Source organism: Diabrotica undecimpunctata, chromosome 5 (assembly GCF_040954645.1).
Source record: "Diabrotica undecimpunctata isolate CICGRU chromosome 5, icDiaUnde3, whole genome shotgun sequence".
Taxonomy (NCBI): Eukaryota; Metazoa; Arthropoda; class Insecta; order Coleoptera; family Chrysomelidae; genus Diabrotica; species Diabrotica undecimpunctata.
In genome coordinates this window covers 123997575-124018716 of record NC_092807.1, presented here as the reverse complement: position 1 = coordinate 124018716, position 21142 = coordinate 123997575, and the positions used below count along the sequence as shown (strand labels likewise).

Here is a 21142-nt window from a genome sequence, read left to right as displayed (position 1 = left end):
TGTCAGGAAGTAGATGGAGCACATTTTAAACACTTATTATAATAACTGGTTCTTAAATATTTATTAATTAAATAAGAAGCTACAATTTTAATATTTATTTAATTAATTTATCAAAATGAGCTTAAACTCAAACAAAATTATAACGACTGAATAGGTATTTTCAATACCTTTCACCTTTCAAATGAGGTATCACTTGCCATAAGGTCCCATTTAAAATTATCTGTCACAGTGGTGCTGTAACGTCATCTGTCACGATTACGTTACCTAATATGACTAGTTAAAAAGCCTGCGTCTGTTTATTATCTCCCTCCAAATTTCATTATTATAACAAAAACGTTATAATAATGAAATACGAGGGGGGAACGGACAGCACTGTAAATATATATATATATATATATATATATATATATATATATATATATATATATATATATATATATATTAATATTAAATATTATTTGCAATTAGTTGGCCTTAAGAAAATACATTTTTTAAACAAAATAAAGATCACTGGCAGATCCAAGGGGGGAGGGGGTCACGGGGGTCATGACCACCCCCAAAACAAAATTAAATATCAATCAAATAATCCTAAAAAAATAATTTAAAACCCATCAACCCTATAAGCAGGAAGTCAAGAGTTGAAATGATTCAAACTCATTTATTGTAGGGGTAAGTGTAGAATTATACGGAAGCCTTTTTAAATTGCTCTTTAAAAAATCAACAGTTCTGAATACAGTAATACCTCGATTAACAACCTGACTTCCGCGAATTCAGTGTTACGTGATTTTCAAATTTTGACAATTCGTCATTTGAGTGCCAGAGAATTCGTTCGATTATCGATGAGATCGAATTACCGCCCACACATTATTGCTCATTCAATGTACCTACCTGACATGACTTTTCGCACGAAATCAGCACATTTTTATTTTTTATTAGGTATTTCTTATCTTCAGTTGTTTCTACGAATTGGTTGTTTGTAATTTGAATATGTATTATAATTGTTGAGACTGTGTGCTACATTTTATAAAATATCAAAGTGAATATTGTTGTTGCATTAGCTCTGTCTGATACGTTAGTAAATACAAATAAAGGAACTGGGGGCTGCTGTCCATGGTATTCGTGAAAATGTGAAACAGTAGTTTATCTTAGTGATGTTTTAGGTACAACTGTATCACTTAGTCGTCTTCTTCATTCAACTCTTGCGAAGAATATTTCCGAAGTCTATTTATTTACCCCTTTTAGACAATATCTTAACTTCCACCTTCCAGGATATTATTGGACTAACTACTTACTGCATATTTCACAGTAGAACAAGAGTTTTCACTGTGGCTTCAAAAGTGAAAAAGAGTCGTGCAAAATAATGGAAAACTTCCTGATTGTATTTTAGAAGTATTAGAAAACTGCGATATTCATTCTATGTATCCAAATATCAGAATATTCCTGCAAATATTAATTACACTGCCAGTCAGTGCAGCAACAACAGAGCGTTCTACGCTTAAGCGTCCACAGACTTGGCTTAGAAATAGAACTTCTGCTAACTGGTTTAGCACTCATCAATGTGCATCCTACAATTTCTCTAGATGTTGATATCATCATAGAGCGATTTGCTAAATCGGATAGACGAAAAGAATCTTCTTCTTCACGTGCCATCTCCGCGACGGACGTTGGCAATCATCATGGCTATTCTGATTTTAGATGCTGCTGCTCTGAATAGTTCAATTGATGTGCATCCGTACCATTCCCTCAAGTTACGCAACCATGAGATTCTTCTTCTTCCTACACTTCTCTTGCCCTGGATTTTTCCTTGTATAATCAATTGAAGTAGGTTGTATCTCTCATTACGCATAACATGCCCCAGGTATTGCAGCTTTCGTGTCTTGATGGTTTCCAATACTTCCATTCTTTTGTTGATTCTTCTTATGACTTCGTTGTTTGTTACATGCTCAGTCCATGATATCTTCAGGATTCTTCTATACACCCACATTTCAAATGCTTCCAACTTTTTAGCAGTCGACGTGTTAAGTGTCCATGCTTCTATCCCATAAAGCAGAGTCGAGAAAATATAGCACCTTGCCAGCCTAACTCTCAAGTCCAATTTTAGTTCTCTTGCACAAAGTACCTTTCTCATTTTATTGAAGTTTGTACGTGCTTTCTCTATTCGAACTTTGATTTCTTTGGAGTATTCGTTTGTGTGATTAATTATTGTGCCAAGATAGTGGTAGTTTTCAACTTGTTCTAAAGCACTACCGTTAATTGTCAGGCTTTCACCATTATGTTGGGTTTTCGATATCCTCATAAATTTGGTTTTCTTGGTGTTTATTGATAATCCATATTCCTCTCCATACTCAACTATCTTGTTCATTAGCTTTTGGAGGTCTCGGAGGTTGTCTGTTATTATGATAGTATCGTCCGCATATCTAATGTTGTTTAATTGGTGTTCCATTGACCTTGATTCCTGCTGTTTCTCCCTCAAGAGCTCTTTTCATAATTTCTTCAGAGTATGCATTGAATAGTAGTGGTGACAATACACACCCCTGTCGCACTCCTCTTTTAACTTCGAACTCTTCTGATGTGTATTCATTAATGCGTACGTGTGCCTGCTGTTTATAATATAGATTTGTTATAATTTGAAGGTCATTGTGTTGTATTTGTTTTGCTTTGAGGATGTCTATTAGCTCTTTGTGGCGGACTTTGTCGAAAGCTTTGTTGTAGTCTATGAAACAGACGTACATATCTTGGTTCACATCCAAGCATCTCTGGATTAGTACGTTGAATGCAAATAGAGCTTCACTGGTACCTACGCCATTACGGAATCCAAATTAAGTTTCTTCAAAATCAAATCAAACGAAAAGAATACATTTTTATAAAATTATATAATATTTACTTTTCTTGTAGTATTTTTAATCACTGAACTTTTATTTACCACTCGTTGCCGGCTGTTGCTGACGATTCGTGCACTTATAGCCTAATATGCCTAATTATAGAAATAACTATTCCTTAATTATGTTATGTTTTGTGTTGAATAAATTAATTTAAATAAAATGCTGTTTACACTAAGGTTTCTTCTTCATTACGAAAGGATGGCTATAACTACAGCAAATTGCTCTCTATCTTGAGCTGTTTTTAATATCGAATGTGTGTCCATGCCTGTCCAGTCTCTTACATTCTTCAGCCAGTTACATTTTTTTTCTTCCTGGACCTCCTTTTCCTTCTACTTTCCCTTCCATTATGAGTCGTAGAAAGTTATATTTTTCTTCTCTGACAATATGTCCTAGATAACGCGTTTTCTGTCATTTACAATATTTAGGAGTTCTCTCTCAGTCCTCATTCTTCTCAGTACCTCGTTATTGGTCACGTGCTCTGTCCACGAAATCTTCAGCATTCTTTGAAAAACACACATTTCATAGGCTTCTATACGCCTCATACTTGTAATTCCGAGAGTCCATGTTTCTACTCCGTATAGCAATAAGGAATAAATGAATGTTGTTACAAATTGATATCGGATATCCAACGATAATATAGAGTTTATTAGGAATATTAAATACATTCTATAATGTTTACACTTACATTGAGTTATTGCATTTAAATTACTTAACTTTGGTTCATACTTATTTATCCTTGGTTTGTTCTTGATTTTGTAGCTATATGATAGGTGGGTTTAAATTAATTGTCTTTAAAATACCTAGTTTGAATTGACAGTCTTTGATTTTTCAGTATTTATATTTTAATAACTTTCCTTTGGTTTAATATTCTTGTACACTTGATTTTAATAAGTATGTGGATTTAAATTATTTTTTTTTTAAGTTTAAGACCCCTTAATATTGTACCCTTCTTTGCACCCGTAGGGTATTTGGGTTTTAATAACTTCTCATTGGTTTAATATATCGCTTAAAATAGTTATTGAGAAAATGGTTCCCTTACATTAGGCACAAATCATATCAATCGTAAAGGTGCAAAAATCTAAATCCTATATCAAAATCACCCTCAAGACCCATGACCCCCCCTTCCCGACAAAAAATTTCTGGGAATCAGCCACTGAAAGGTGCAAAAATCTAAATCCTGTATCAAAATCACCTTCAAGACCAATGACCCTCCCTGACAAAAATTTCTAGATCCGCCACTGATAAAGATAAGCATAGTTTGAGTTAAGCATCATTCACTAATTATAGGTCTTCTTATCTAATCGTGATACTATTCAAACAGAGAGAACTATGTAAAATTCATAACAAATATCAACGTCAAATAGTGTTATCAAAAAATTTTTAGCAGTAATTATATACCATTTATATTTGTACTTTAAAAGTGGAACTCATCATAAACATGTTACTTAAGTGTGCTCTAAAATAAACATCCCAAAAATGTCTTCTGTAGAAATAGAAACCGTTAAACTTGTTGCTAAAGCGTTTACTGAAGAACCAAGTAATATTGAAATAATCGACGTCAAAAGAAATGATGTAGGTCACGGTTATTCAAGTGTCGTATTGTTTATATTGGCCAAAAATAAAGAAACAGGTTTAGAGCGAAGACTGATAATAAAGCAAAGATTACAAGATCAAAGTGACCTATCTTCTGAAATAGAATCTTTGAATTTTCAAAACGAAACAATATTTTATTTAACTGTTTTTCCCGCACTAAGTAATTTTCAAAAAACATATAACAGTGTTGATGTATTTAATAATGTAGCTGAATGCTACGGTGCTATTGCAGAACCGTTTAAAGAGAAATTGATATTTGAAGACCTATCCTTTCAAGGTTATGAAATATTCCCTTCTAAAGAAGAGTTGTTAGATACCGCAAAGTATGAAGTTTTGTTTAAAGTGTACGGAAGGTTCCATGGTGTTAGCTATGCTTTTAAACATTATCAAAAAGATACATTTTTTGAAATTGGACAACAGTTTCGAAATTTATTTAAGGTATATAGCCAACAAGGTATGTATATATTTGGTTGATTAATAATCATTGGATATTTAAATTATGTTTATATAATCATTTAATTCATGAATGAAATAATAAATTAGACTTACTCACAATTAATTTATTTTAACTATCCAGACGACCGGTTTCGCTTTCTACAATATGCAAAGCATCTTCAGGTCTCTATACAAAGTTAAATAAATGATGCCGGTACTTTATTAATTGATGGTTAAAAGAACATGGTTCAAACTATCCTATATTGTTGAATGGAGAACTTAAGTCTGCTATTGTAATTGTTTGACAGTAAACGGGGAAGTTCTTGAGGAGACAGATTTTATCCAATGAAGTAGAGATAGGTGTAATGTGATTGTTTGTTAGATGAAAGTATTGTTCATAAAAACTCATTGTCTCCAAGTAAGAGATGTAGTGCATTCAAGTCCAGCCCCCCTTTTTTAAATTTAATGTTTGTTTCGTCCCCCTTTAAAGTGTTTTCTGTGTGTCCTAAATTGTCCTTAATTTTTAACTTTAAATACTTGACTTTGCAATCATTTGCCATATATTTCAATAGAACTTTATCAAAGAAATTTGATAATTACAAGTTGAAAGAATTGCACACCCACACAATTTGTACATCTAATATCATTCATTGCCTTACAACTGTCACCTTCATAAAATAAAATCTCAATAAATAACACACATTTCATAAATATATCTCTATAATAAATATAAATAACTTTTAACCCGGCGTCACATACCTGGATTTTTCTGTCAATAGTACATATGTGGGGTGTGACATACCCCAATTTCTAAGAAAATCAGAATTTTTCCGGGCAGTTTTTTTATATGTTTTCTAATTTCATGGTCTGAAGTGATCATCTAAGGACTATTTGAGCAGAAAATAAATAATAAACTAATAATAGGCAATTCTCCATAAGCAAAAACCACAACTTAACTGAACAATCTTACCAAAAAATATAAACACCATATGATCAAAAATACAATAGTAAATGAAAATCTAATAGTAAGATAATAGAAGGAAAAACTCAGCCCGGTTGTACAGTGAAAAAAAAAATTAATCGCTATTTGAATTCATGCAATTTTGACAATTTATGACAGCATACTCCAGGCACAGTAATGATTCACAGTTTGAACAGAAATATTTAGTTTTCCGATCTCGGCTTCTTGGACATATTGAACATCTTCCCATGAGTTTTGGAATCTTGGCAGGTGGCACTGCAGGGGCATCTTGGCCAAAATGTACAATGTTTTGACGAATACTCCTTGGTATTCTTGGATTATTTTTTCTTTCAGATATGTGGTCCTGGATCAATTCAAAGCCCAACATTTTGATAAACAATCTTCTGGCAAGTTTGAAATCTTGATTGTTTTCTCTGTATATCACCAAAGCTTTTATGGTGGCTGTATTCAAGAAAGAAAACACGATCGTAAGAGGCCATCTCCGTGAGTTTCTAGATACTTTATATGATGCAGACAGTTCATCCACTACATCTATTCCACTTTTAGTAAAGTTGTAGAAGCTTATTATTTCTGGTAAATTTTTATCGCCAGTTGCTTCATCAATAGCTCCATCATGGTGCATGGTGGACAACAGTAGGACGTTTTTATTTTTTTTTCGGCACATACGATAAAAGTGTAATATCTTTCTGAAAGCCAAATAAAGATGTCATTTCGTTGTCGTTAATGCAAAATGTCATATGTTAAAAAATGCACTTTTCAGTAGACAAAAAAAACTGAATAATATTTACTGTGTGAGTAGTGTTTTTCTCCAAATTAGAATATATACTTACAAACAAACGTCAATTCATATGTATTATCTTCTAATTTGGAGCAAAACACTACTCACACAGTAAATATTATTCAGTTTTTTTTGTCTCCTGAAAAGTGCATTTTTTACCATATGACATTTTGCATTAACGGCAATGATTTGTTCTCTGTTCTGGACTGTCAAAAATTGTGCTGGGATGCATGTTTTGTTCTTTCTCAGCGTGCCTACTGACGTAAGTTTATGCTCGTTCAGCAATTTTATCATTAATTCATAACTAGTGTACCAGTTGTCAAAGATCACATTTCGGTTGGAACCAGAAATAGGTTGTATTAGCCTCTCTACTATATCTATTGGGGAAATACTAACACTGTAGGGACCTTCTGGCTGTTTTCCTGCATACACTTCCAAATTTAAAACGTAGTACGAACGGGCATCAACTAGGGCTTGCACTTTGATCCCATACTTTGCATTCTTGTTGGGCATGTACTGTTTGAAAGCACATCTTCCACGAAAAGACTCCAACTTCTCATATATCGTCACATATTGAGAAGGAGTGTAGGCCTGCTTACAATTTTCAATAAATTTGTCCAGAATTCCACGAACTGGAGCTAATTTGTCAATCGCCAATCTGTCTTTACGATTCTCGATGTTATCGAACCGAATACAGACCATTAGGAATTGAAAACGATTTATAGACATCGTATTGCGGAATATATCGACACCAGTTCCATCTGTTTGCCATAAGTCTCTCAAATTCTGACGATTAGAATGAAACATACCTGCTAAATAAAGAAGTCCGATAAATACTTTAATTTCACATTTATTGGTTGGTTTCACCAAGCATTTATTTTGATATGCAATTGATTTTTGTTGAATTTTGAGATTGGTCCAGCGCACTATGTCTTCGATCATTTGACGGTCAAAAAACAATTGCCAACAATCTAAAGCACGTTTAATATTTTTGCATAATGCTTCACACCCTGCAAATGAGTAATAATGTTCTCTGATCTTGTTCGAACCCGTTTATTATTTGAAGCAAGTTTGTTCCATTGTGTTCCGTCTTTTCCGAGATACATTTCTTCGTTTCTTGGAGGTCCGTCAGTGCTTTTATTTTCCGTCTCATTCTGAAGTTCTGTTTTTGATGTCTCCATGTCTGAATCTCCGTCAGAAACTACATCTTTTATTGCGATATCCTGCTCCGAGTCGGTGTTGTGATCGCTTTCAGAGATATGGTCAATATCGTCATCGCTTCCCGATTCGATGGCATCGTCATCAATTTCAGCCCATAGAGCTTCAAGCTTTTTCTGTTCCGCTTCGTATGACATGATATTTTAGCTAAAAGATTAAACAATTTAATATGCAGATTCAAATAAGTCAAAAATAAAAACTTACTTATAATGTCAAAATTGCAAACGCGAGTACATAGGTGGGGTTTGACACACCCCAGAGCGTTTCAGGCGCGTGTAACTTCACTCACTGCCTACAATGTACTGAGGTAACGCCTGAATTCGATGGTGGGGACATTTTTGGGAAGCTATTGGGGTGGACGTGCGCATAAGTCTGCGTTTGATTTATTTTAAGTGCGATATTTGGGAGCTGGGGTTTGTGAAACCCCACATATGTAGTGCCGGGTTAAATAACTCAATGGTATGGAACATTACTTTCATCTAACAAACAATCACATTACACCTATCTCTACTTCATTGGATAAAATCTGTCTCCTCAAGAACTTCCCCGATTACTGTCAAACAATTACAATAGCAGACTTAAGTTCTCCATTCAACAATACAGGATAGTTTGAACCATGTTCTTTCAACCATCAATTAATAGAGTACCGGCATCATTTATTTAACTTTGTATCGAGACCTGAAGATGCTTTGCATATTGTAGAAAGCAAAACCGGTCGCCTGAATAGTTAAATTAAATTGATTGTGAGTAAGTCTAATTTATTATTTCTTTTACCTTTTTAATTATTTAATTATTTAATGATCCAAAATGCTTTGGACGTCCTCATTCATCTCGATCTGTATAACCAGTTGTTAATTTTTCTCCCTGACCATCCTATATTCAACTTTGTCCTTTTCCTGTATCATTGTGTTTTAATCTTGACTTTTCTTTTTAGATATGGAGAGTATTTCTCATTCTTTTACTTATTTCTTATTTTTATATATTTCTTTTTATTAAATACTTCTCAGAAGTTCTTACTCTTTCTTTTGAATTCCTCATTCTGTTTTTTATTCATGACTGCGCAACCTAAGAGACTGGTACGGACGTACATCAAAAGAGCTTTTCAGAGCTTTTGTCTCCAAAGTGCAAATTTGTATGATAATTGACGGCCGTCATTTTAGGTTCACTGGACAGAATGAATGTGTACCTGTGAACAGGTAGTACTGTTAAACTTTGAGTCTATTTTAAATTATTCTTTTTCAAACCGTTAATTAAGTTATTTTACCTTTTTTTTACTTTTTCTAATTTTTTACTGGATATATATAGTGTTGTTGGCGTACCGTAAGGAGAGTGATGCAATAATTATAAAAGGACTATTTAGACAATATCAAAACTTGGAAAATCAAACAGCAGTGTTTCAGGCCATAGCTGTTAATTCAGCTTGATTGTATGATTTTTTCGGTATTCGTAGACATTTTCGTCCCTGACGACTAGAGTATACCGGTTTAATTTTTGTTTTTGTAGATAAGTTTATAACTGATCTTAAAAATATAATCGAAAAAGTTGAGCAGTATTTGAAGGAGGAAAACGAAGTAGACGCAAGTAAAAAACTCAAAATTCATAAGGATAACTGTAAAAAAATAATACAGGAAGCCTTGGAAGATAGAGGTCCAAACATAGTTTTTATTCATGGTGATGCTTGGAGCAATAATATGTTATTTAAGTATGATGTAAGTATTTTTGTAAGGAAATTAATTATTATAAATAATAATATAACTTATAGTGTTTAGTTGTTGTATAGTAGTTAGTTGTAATTTTCAAAAATGTAAGAGAACAAAACATAAGAAGACAAAGAGGTTTCGAAACTATTTTTTTTTTTTAATACGGTACTTGTTTGGATTAAACCACAATTGATTATAAAGAAAATTACATTGTAGGTACATTTGTTTTTGATATTTCGATTAAAAATTGAAATCGTTTTCAAAAATATATTATAAATTAAGAAATTAGTTTTTGTAGGTGTTTATTAATCAGTGATTTGTGCCAGTTGATAAACATTGATAAACAATCAACTTGTCAATTTAACAGTTAACTAAACCGTTATATTGGCTACCACCTTTATTTGGTGCAGTGGCAAGAGCGTCAACTTACAAAATGTACAAACGGTCATTAGATATCTCTTTGAATTCTATAGCTTTTTAATACAATATGTATTGGTGTGCGATATCTGGATTTAAACTAGCGGTATTTCTAATCTTGTGGTCACAAGAAAACTTCTTGTAATCAGAAGAAAATCGTGATTTGGTCTAATACTTCTAACAAATTTTCTCAATCGGTCTCTATCTTCAGCTGCTTTAAGGGTTTCGCAGAATAAGTGGCCCGCCAAATTCTAAATTTTGAGGGACCATTGGTGATCTTCTGAATATTGAGAATACATAAAAAAATACATGATCAAAATATTGAGAATACAAGTGCAATCTCCAATCCCCAATTGATTCTTTGAGAGACATATCTGTATTTTCTGCATCTATAAAATAACCTGTGATTACAACAATTTTTATCTGGGAGAAACCGCAAGAACACTAAGTGTCAGAATAAACGAGCATGAAACATATATCAAAAGCGACAAATCCATCAGCAGAATGTAGCAGGCATTAGTTGCCAAGACTTAAGGAAGAAGTCAACAAGAATATACCAACAATATCGGATTAAGAAACTTGGGATACATCGTCCACAATCATACACACTACATATACAACACACAACATATAAAACACAATTACAGGAACACACATACATAAACGCGTAATGCATAAAGAAATAATGCAGAAATAAATTAGAAAATTCAGAATTTGATGTCCTAAGAGCACAAAATCACCCTTAGTTTTCCAGCCAAAACCATGGCTGTTACCTGCAATACGGTGGACGAGTAAGTCAACCGTTAGAGTTTGAGTTTGGAAAGACATATACCCCTTAACAAGTTTAAAGGTTACATCATATTCTTCTTTATGTGCCGTCTTCTACCGAAGGTTGGCACCATCAAACCATAGGTTTCTCTGTTTGGTGCCGCATGTATTATGTTCGTAGCTTCTGGTATTTGAAACCATTCTCTCAAGTTTCTCAGCCAGAATTTCTTCTTTCCGCCCAAACCTCTTCTACCTTAAATCTTGCCTTCCACGATAAGCTATAGCAGACTGTGCTTATCATTACGGAACACATGGCCCAGGTATGACGCTTTCCTCCTTTTAACTGTTGTTAACAATTCCACCTCTTTACCCATTCGTCTTATTACCTCTGTGTTGGTCACTCTGTCTGTCCAAGGTATTCTCAGTATGCGTCGATACAGCCACATTTCTAGAGCCGCTAACTTCTTTACAGTTGCTGCTGTTAACGTCCACCCTTTAACTCCGTAAAGTAGCGTAGAGAGTACGTAGCATTTCGTGGCGGGCCATCGGAGGTTAACGCTTAGGTGGCGATTGCTTAAGAGCTTTATCATTTTGATGAATTTGGATCTTGCTATTTCAATTCGGATCTTAATCTCTTACATCATGGATATAATATAATAAGGATGGAACCTATAAATAAATACTTGCGTCCAAAGTAGCTAGTAACAATGGCCGATCTTGTTTCCGGAATTTCAGAGGTGTCCGAAAAAAATTCTTTTGGTACATATATATGTAAAGTAATTATTTATTTTCGTTGTTATTTACATTTGTAAACATTGTAAAATTAAAAAACTAATATTTTTATAAAGTAAAAACATATAAAATGTATATATTTTACAGGTACGTAGTTGCGCATCTTACGCCACTGATATGACTGGATGCAAATATTAAAAATTTAACTAATTTATTAATTTACCAAAAAGAATACATTAAATTATTGACTTGAACACACAATGTTACCTGTTTAACATTAAAATATCGGGAACTATTTAATCACCTGTCAAATTCACGTCGGATATTGTAGCTAGTAATGTGACGTCAGTACCGTCGTCTATCAGTTAAATGTAAAAATACCAACAGGCTCCATCCTTAGCATAAACTTAGTATATCCGATAGGTTATACTCACACAATTTTTAAATAATCTTTTGTGAAAACCATTTCCGAGACGTCAAACTTTAGTTAAAATGTAATTTTTATTACAATAAAAATTTAACTTTTTATTTTGGAAATGAGTTCCAACCGGAAAGCTAATTCATAATAGAGTTAATTTTTCTTCCTTTTTTTCAATAGGTATATATACAATTTTATTTTCAAAGCCGAAAAAATAGATAATATAAATATCTGATTATGAAAATATAAATATCTGATTATGAAATATAAAGATATCTAATATAAATATTGTAATAATAAATTTTTTTTAAGGACAAACGACAACTGAAAGATATAAAAATAATTGATTTTCAAGAAAGCAACATTGCTACGCCCGTAGTAGATATTAGCTACGCTTTATATACTGGAGCATCACCTGAAGCTCTTGATAATCTAGAACACTTACACCAAGTTTATTACAAAAGCGTTACGGATACATTAAAGCAGTATGGTTGTAATCCAGAAGAGATTTTGACATACAAGGCATTTAAGAAGGAATGGAAGAAATATGTTTTATATGGTCTAATAACAGGCTTATTAGGGTTGTCAATTATATGTACAGACAAAGACAAGGTATTACTTTGTTTCTACTTTTTATTTTGTAAAATATGTGTAAACTTGTAACATATTGCCCTAGTTTACGTTTTTAATTAATAGAAAGACAAAATTTATATCTTAACTTGTAAGAGGTTATGATATGTCCCAAAGCAAAATACGTACCGATAAGTACTTTACTTTATTTGCGCTATTTAAGCCTAGTCGAACTCGTATTGTCCGCGTATTTTAGAAAAATAGAAAAAGAGCATTACCGGTCAATGATTCGATTCTTGTTTTTGGAAGAGAAATCGCGCAGCGAAATCAAAAAGTGCTGAAATTTGGTGTACAGAGACACTTCTCCTTCAGTGGCAACCGTCAAAAATTGGTTTAATGAGTTTCAACGTAGTCGCACGTCGGTTTTTAATAAGTCACACTTTGGTGTCCCAAAAATGCCTACCACGGAGGATAACGTGACAACAAGCTACGATCTCATATTCGTACCACGTCGGCAGACCACCGACTGAAGGTGCGCAAAATAGATGAGACAGTAATCATCTCAAAACACTACGTATGTCATATCCTGCATGAGAAACTTGTAGGCGCGATGGGTGTTGTGGTGATGCGACAAACTCCGGACAACAAGCACAAACGTGAGACCACTTCGGAGCAGTATTTGAAGCTATTTAAGCATAATCTTATCATATATCATATATCATATCCTGCATGAGAAACTTGTAGGCGCGATGGGTGTTGTGATGCGACAAACTCCGGACAACAAGCACAAACGTGAGACCACTTCGGAGCAGTATTTGAAGCTATTTAAGCATAATCTTAAGAAGTTTCTACTTTGTTACATCAACTACCTGGAAAAGGGCAAAACGGTTACAGTACTCTTCTACGCCGAATTATTGGACTGCTTAAATGCCAAATTGCAGAAAAAATTACCCCATTTGACAAAGAAAAAAGTGCTTTTTCACCATGATAGCGTACCGGCTCATACCTACGTCGTTGCCATGGCGAAATTTGACAAATTGGGCTGCGAACTGTTGTCCCATTTACCATATTTTCCAGATTTGTCTCCGTAAGACTTCTTTTTGTTTTTAAATAAATTTAAAAAAGTATTCGCCGTGCAGAAATTTAAGTCAAATAAGGTCATCACCGCTACGCAAGCCTACTTTGTAGACCTCCAGAAACGTATTCTTCAGATGGGTTAAAGAAGTTAGAGCATGGGTGGTTTAAGTGTATTGAACTAAGAAGTGACTATGTTCAGGAATAAATTGCCATTTTCCAAAATTTTTGTTTTGCCCCTGGATTAATCACGTGGAGAATACATTTTCCATTTTCTAATTAAGATCAATATTCAAATTGAAAAAAATTGGTAATATGCAACACCATTTCCTTACCTCTTGTTGATATTTATAGATGCTGATGCTTTGTTATTAGTTAATATCTTAATTATGGCAAAAATTCGAAATTAATCTAAGAAGACTCACTTATTACCGGTTTTGTTATGTGATTTTGTTTTTTGTTTTCTGCTTTTGGGCTATTTGTACCCATTAAGACACACATTAAGCGTGGATATTTGAAAATTATTTTATCTTATCTTAACTAAATTGTTCAGTTAAATACGACTATGTAGTCCCCCATGTTATTTTACATAAGATATACTAGCTTTAAACGCGGCAGGAATTGTAGGAAATGCCAAGGACGATAGAAGCAACTCAACTTGTAGAGTGTACGGGAAGGTAATTAAAAACCGAATTGAAGATTTTTGGAAAGACTGAACATCAAAGTGGCTTTTACACTGGTCGTTCTTGTATAGACAATGTGTTTTGTGTAGAACAAACAATAGAAAACTGCTTGAAACACAATATGGAGACACACATGGTATTTATTAATCTGAAAAAAGCGTATCATAGTAGTCTCATTAGCCAAGTTGTGGCAGATGCTAGAAGATGAGAAAATTCCACCGATTTACATTTGTTGTGGGGGAGTTGTACGACGACATGACAAGATCAATAAAGATTGGGCAGAAAGTAACAAAAAAGATAAAGGTGGCCAAAAAACTTTGTCAAGGCAGCTGCATTGCACCTACGCTCTTTAAGATTTATTTGAAGGGGATTTTAGATATTTAGAAATTAAAATATAAACCCATGGGTGATAAAATTGGAGATCAAAAACTGTACAGTTGCATTTTACGGATGACATTTGAATTTGATAATTTATCAAAAATAGAGTGTGTAGTAGTGGAAGGTGAAGGAAGGCACTTTAAAGTAAGAGACACGTAAATATAAAATACTGATAGCTATAAATATCTCGATGTAAGCATTACAAACAAGGTATTTCAGCAATACGTTAACAAAATACTGTACTCTGGAATAACCCTTAAACACAAAACACAAAAATTAGGATATAAAAAAGTATCATAGAAAGTATTGCTACATATGAGTCAGTTTTGGGTAATGAATAAAAAACAGGCAACCAAAATACAAGAAATGATAATGACTTATTGGCGTAGATGTTGCTAAATCACTAGAACAAATAAAATAAGAAATACTGAAATCAGAGATCATGTGGGTATAGACATTGGCATTCTGAAAACTATAGAATGCAAAATGCTAAAATGGTATGGCTATTTCGAAAGAACGAATGATTAAAGATGGCCAAAGGGAATATTACAGTGGATTTTAACACACAAGATCGTGAAGATAATAAATAACTGGTACAATGGAAGAAAGGGGTCTACAAACAAGTGACTGGAACAGTCGCAAGCGTTGGAAGCTAGGATGTGAGAAACGCCGATAGCTGTAACAAACTTGGTATATCTAGAATAGTTTTCAACTATTCAACCCTCCATGTATACAGAAAGGTAATCCGCCGCCGAACTATGTATGATCGGAGAAGGATCGGAAGGCTGTATGATGGGTGTATTCCATGCCTTAGACAAAAATCATGTGTTTTTAGTGATCTTCGTAGTTTTTCAATTTGGATATTCCGGAATTTGGTTTCGAAAATTAGTTTACGGACTTTAATATCAGATGTCACTATTTGCGTAAATACAAAGCCATGTTAGAGTTGCTTCCTAAGACAGAAGAGATTTATTTTCACGTTCAGAGCGACTGTGAATAGCCGTTATGAAGAGCCCTTTTAGGGCGAAATACGTATAAGCCGATACACAGACGCACTATACGTGAAATCAAATCTTAACTGTCTTCTTCATTTTGGATATTCCAATTTAATCACAACGCTTTTGTTGTGATTTTGATTTTATTGTTACACATACACACATACAAATTTAGGTATGTGAACCTGAATGCTGGAATTTAGGACTCTTAAGGTGCTCCACTACCTCCTTATGCTTTGCATAATGTCCTCTATTTGGTATCTGTTAGTGAACTATGGACATTTTACCGAGATTTCAGTATTTTTTTGTCTGTAATGTAGCCAGAAGGTCTTTCTTTTGGTTGTTGCTTTCCTTTAAATGGCTCTCGGTCTATAAAGGGTTGGAGTCTGTCTTCATGTTTTGGTCGTCTGCTTGGAAATTTTTTCTTGGACATCGACTTCGTATTGTGATCCTATACATCTGATTATTTTGGTATTTTCTATCGGACTATCTTCTTTTGCTAGTTTATAATTATTACGATGGTGGCATAACATTTGGTATATTGATGACTGCCTAGTATGTGATTTTCACATACTAGGTAGTCACTTTCAAGTATTTTGGTGTAGTTATATTTCTCTTCTTTAGTTCCATAGTTACAATATATATATATATATATATATATATATATATATATATATATATATATATATATATATATATATATATATATATATGTCGTGTCTAGACTTTAATTTTTGATGCTGATTGGGTAGATATTCAGCTGTTCGATTTTCTCTTTTTATTTCATCTTCAATCGATAATGAGTCACCGAAATCTGTTTCCGTCTGCCTTTCGCTGGTTTAGTATTCCATTGTTTATATATTTTTGTTCTTACACTGTTTTGAGATAAATTTCTTTTGTATTTTATAAAATGTCTTTCATTGTGTAAATATTTTTAATGTGGTACATCAATCCCTCAAAGATGTGTTGTCTTCTCTCTTTCGGTATCGCCCATAAACGAGCTGATTGGTAGAATTCGTGATTCGTAAACTAGTATGTTGTCGGTGAATGTAGCAAAGCAAAATTAGATGTAAGAAGTAAAGGAGATTCACAACAATAGGTGTAAGGATATTAATTACAAGATATACAAATAAACTAACAATAAAACTAGCCCACCTCCTACCTTTCTACCCCACATGTCACCATTATGTCATACTCACCGGCGATTAGATATATGGTTGGCAGGATTTCTAAGATACATACATACATCATTATTTTTAGATATTTATTAACTTTATTTTCTTTACTACAGGGTGCTACTAATGTTTGTGATTATTTAAGTGAGGAAGGCGCCGATGGTTACAAGTCATTATTCAACCCAAATGAAGAGAAATTTAGAAAAGTTTCATTAGTTTTAATCCGACATTTTCAAAAATATGATTTTTTGTAAATTATGTAATTAAAAAAAAAAGTGATTTATAAATATATTTCTATATCCATAATTTACTTAAATATTTTATTTAATTTTAAAAGTACAGTTCTTCACAGCAATACAAATTAATATAAAGTCAGGTTAATTTAAAAAACTTTACAATAGCAAATTTGCTAATCTGGTTTTGAAAATTAAAAAGTTAAATAGGCTTAAAAAGGCTTCTGGTTGTCGAAACAGTAGAACTTTCTGAACTCATTCTTTGATTTTTCTTTTCTTGCTTGAAATAGTCTTCAGTAGTTGTTTTGCAAATATTCTATTTAAAATTTTCTCAATTAAAACATATGATTTTTTTGTTAAAGATTGTGTAGTACGCTCAAAATTTGGGATAAATAGGTTGTTGGTTATTTGCGGTTGAAACTTTTTCATTTTCTCGAAATCTTATTACTTTATACTCTTAGGCCTAGATTAGTGATTTATTTAGCGTTTTGTGATGTAATCGGAGAGCTTGTTGCATTTCAACATTCTTTACTCCATCTATGAAAGCTTGTATATTTGTTTCAGAAGACCTTTAGAGGCCCAAAGGGACGCCAAATGCAATAATCTTTTAATATCGGTTTTAAATTCTTGCAGGTTTTCGTTATGTTTTTGATATCAAACTTTGAGCTGACTTTGGAAAACCTGCTTTAGATGTTGCTGGCCATGTCTTGTCTCTAAAGCTTAAACGAGAGAGGTTTAATTGGGTGCATTCTGGGAAAGAAATTGCAAGACGGTTGCTGTCTATCCTTAAAGCGACACTTCCAAGGAAGCTTCCATTTTTGTCTCGGAGATTTAAGATTTAATTGCATGTATAGTGACTCTAAAATTCGCTTATACGTAAATCGTCCTTTCAGAACTCATTAGAGCGAATCAGTAGAAAGCCCTACTGAGCCCTATTAGGGCTTCCTACTGAGTCGCTCTGATGCACTATACGTAAAATCAAATCTTAGCTGTCTTTTCTATATTTTTATTTACTCGTATTTTGAGTATTAGAATGCCAGTTCATAAAAATTTCTAGCTTAGATGAATCAATATGATGTGGAATGAAATTTTAGATTCCCCATGCCGACCTATTAATCGTCTGCTTGCTTTGTGAATCGTAGAAGGCCCAGATTTTGGTGAGAATCTAAATTTTTGCTTCAAACAAGTAGAAATCTTCGAATTTTTACTTTTTGCTTAAAATTGATAAGTTTCCTATGCTGTTTAAATATCAAATATGGGTCGTTTTAAAATTTTGCTAGTTCTAATTGTTCCTGGTTTAACTAATATGATGAATCTCTTTGTTCAGAATCGACATTAGTTGCTGATACAGTATTGAATAAAGAAGCTTAAGTCAATTGAGTGAAGCTCAATTTTTAACTCAACTAACTCATGTATTTATCTTTTTATGTTAGACTTTAGATCTTTTTCTTCTTCTTCTTCTACTTCTTGGAGATCTTTCGATCTGTTTAATTCTGAAGCTGCCTCTGGTTAATTTCCTGGGAGGTAGATTGCCAACTATCCCTCCATTTTTTAGGTGGTCTTCTTGGAGGTCTTGAACCGGGCGGGTTATTTTCTAGGGCAATTTTTGGGAGTCTATTCTCATCCATTCGTCTTACATGACTGTACCACATCCTTTTACGCTGCCTTCCCCATCTTACCATATCTTGAATTTTGCACTGCTCTCTAACGTTTGTATTTATCACCCTTTCTCTTCTTGTTTTGCCCACTATTGTTCTTAGGGTTTTCATCTCGGCAACCCTTAGCATCTGTTTCGTTTTGTTGGTATCTTCACGTACTTCTATGCCATATGTCCTGATCGGTCGTATGCAAGTCTTGTAGATTCTACTTTTACTATCTGTGCGCATATACGGATTTGACCAGACTATCTCTCGCAGACATCCCGACAATGCGGATGCATTGTTGATCTGACTCCTTAGGTCCTTTACTGGGTCGTGTGTACTTGATATATCCTTGCCCAGATATCTGAATTGCATCACCTGTTCTATGGGGTTGTTCTCACCTACTAACTTACATCTGAGCGGATCTTTTGCTAATGTCATACATTTAGTTTTGTTGGTAGAAATGGTCATATTTAGTTGGCGGCTTATTTGAAAGAACTAATAGAGCTGTCTCTGAAGATCATCTTCTGATTCGGCTATAATTGCTGCATCATCTGCGTAACACACCATACCAATTCTTTTGTTGCCCATTCTGTATCCGAGACTGAGAGATGTTACTTTGTTTATAATTTTGCCCATGAGTAGGATAAACAAGAAGGGGCTTAAACTGTTGCCTTGTCTAATTCCTCCCGGTGTTAGAATATTTTCAGTGAATTGGTCTCCTGCTCTAACTTTGGTTACATTGTTGTTATTTAGGTTATGGACTATCTTTGTTATGTTGGTCGGCGTTTTATTTTCTATTAATATATTTAGAATGTCTCCCAGGCAAACCCTGTCGAACGTCTTCGTCAGATCAATGAAACAAATATACGCTGGCATGCCGAACTCTATAGCGTTTTCTTTTAAATAATTGATGGTCTTTTATTTGTTTTATTATATATACTTTATCTGTTATATACCGCCCTCTTGTAAAACCTTGTTGTTCTTCAGCATTGGTAATTTGCCTTTTCAGCAATTCCAGATTTTAAATCGTTCTGCTATATTCTATTCTCTTTTCTAAATAGTTTTGTTGTTGATCTATCCTTCTCATGTATTTCAATTTCCCTTATTGAAGTTATTAATTTGTAGTAATTTACGCTGTTAAATACTTTTTGATAATCTATATATCACAGAGTACCACTAAACCCGAATTATATTATTAGTTTTTCCTCACATTTTACATATACTCTTCTATGTATGAACCATTTTATGTATTGTATTTTTTGCAAACTGTCGTCAACTTAGAAAGCTTAATCGGCTATTACCAGCACAAACATAATAGGATAGTAGGTTACTAGTTTTCTGCTTAACCTTCTAAATAGTACAGACTTTTCTGTAGGGTTGTGTGATTCCAGGTTTCATATTTCAGGAGTTGGAGACTCGCCTTTTATCCTTTCCAATTAGAGTTACAATAACAATATATAATACGAGTAATCGTTTGTCAGCAAACGTTGCAAACAATATAGATATGTACAGCAATCATTTTGAACAAGTCCGTAATAAAAAAATAATAATTTATTATTATAATGATTTTCTGTACTATTTATTTTGGTGAATACTTTATATTATCAAATAAGAAAAAACTAGTAGTACCTGTATCTATTTTATGTCTAGAACTGTTTTTATGATCCTTGCAATACACGCTTATCTATAAATTAGTTCGATTAATTTTATTTCCTGAATATAATTAACACAGAAACAAAACACAAAATGTCAAGAACAAACAATTAAGAAAAAACTGTGTAAAGTTGTTTTTATAATTATAAAAAATAATTTATTTTAAGTAAATGGACCGACCGATATTTACAGAGTTAATTAAAATATTTAAATATATAATGAGTTATTTTTTTTTAGAAATTGTTTTCTATTTTTTTTTGACTGTGCGTTATTCCAAGAATATTTATATTCTCTGAAGACCAAGATGCTGATCCCGAGCATCAGGAGCTGGGTAGATTGTCTGTTTTAGTGTGTATCTTTATAGGTTCAGAAAGACAGATAAAGATAAATGTCTTTACTCCGAATATTTCGACACTGTTACTCATACAATACTGGAGAGTTATAGATGTACAGTGGAGAGATAGAATGTATAGAAAAATAGATATAAACCCTGTAACTATCAGAGAAATGATCGTGAAGATGACGGGAAGTAAATAGGGATGAAATAGTATTCACAAATTCATTCTACCAGTAATTAAAAACAAAGAAGAAGAAGAAGAGAAACAACAACCGAAACAACGACAGAGATAAGATCTAGATAAGAGAAGGTAGTGTTCCAAAAATGTCGTCAGCCTTACAGCGGTCATCCCACTTTCGGAGTACGGCACGTGCGACAGTTAACTGCGCACAAGTAGGAGAGGGTGGTTTTAGTTGGTAGGATAACAGATATAAAAGATACCTGAATCTTTGGCACTGCTATCTAATTTCGGTGCTCA

The 21142-nt window shown here is 33.4% G+C and overlaps 2 protein-coding genes across 2 annotated transcripts in view; one reads left to right on the top strand and one right to left on the bottom strand.

Moving 5' to 3' along the window:
- The window catches only part of LOC140440778 (uncharacterized), a 54752-nt gene that overhangs the window by 23102 nt on the left and 10508 nt on the right, over positions 1-21142 (bottom strand). The gene's annotated exons all lie outside the window — the stretch shown is intronic.
- Positions 4220-20567, top strand: LOC140441754 (uncharacterized). The gene is made up of 4 exons (XM_072532653.1): positions 4220-4929; positions 9392-9597; positions 12236-12535; positions 16915-20567. The coding sequence occupies exons 1-4, from the start codon at positions 4359-4361 to the stop codon at positions 17050-17052; spliced, it is 1215 nt and encodes a 404-aa protein (XP_072388754.1). The 5' UTR covers positions 4220-4358; the 3' UTR covers positions 17053-20567.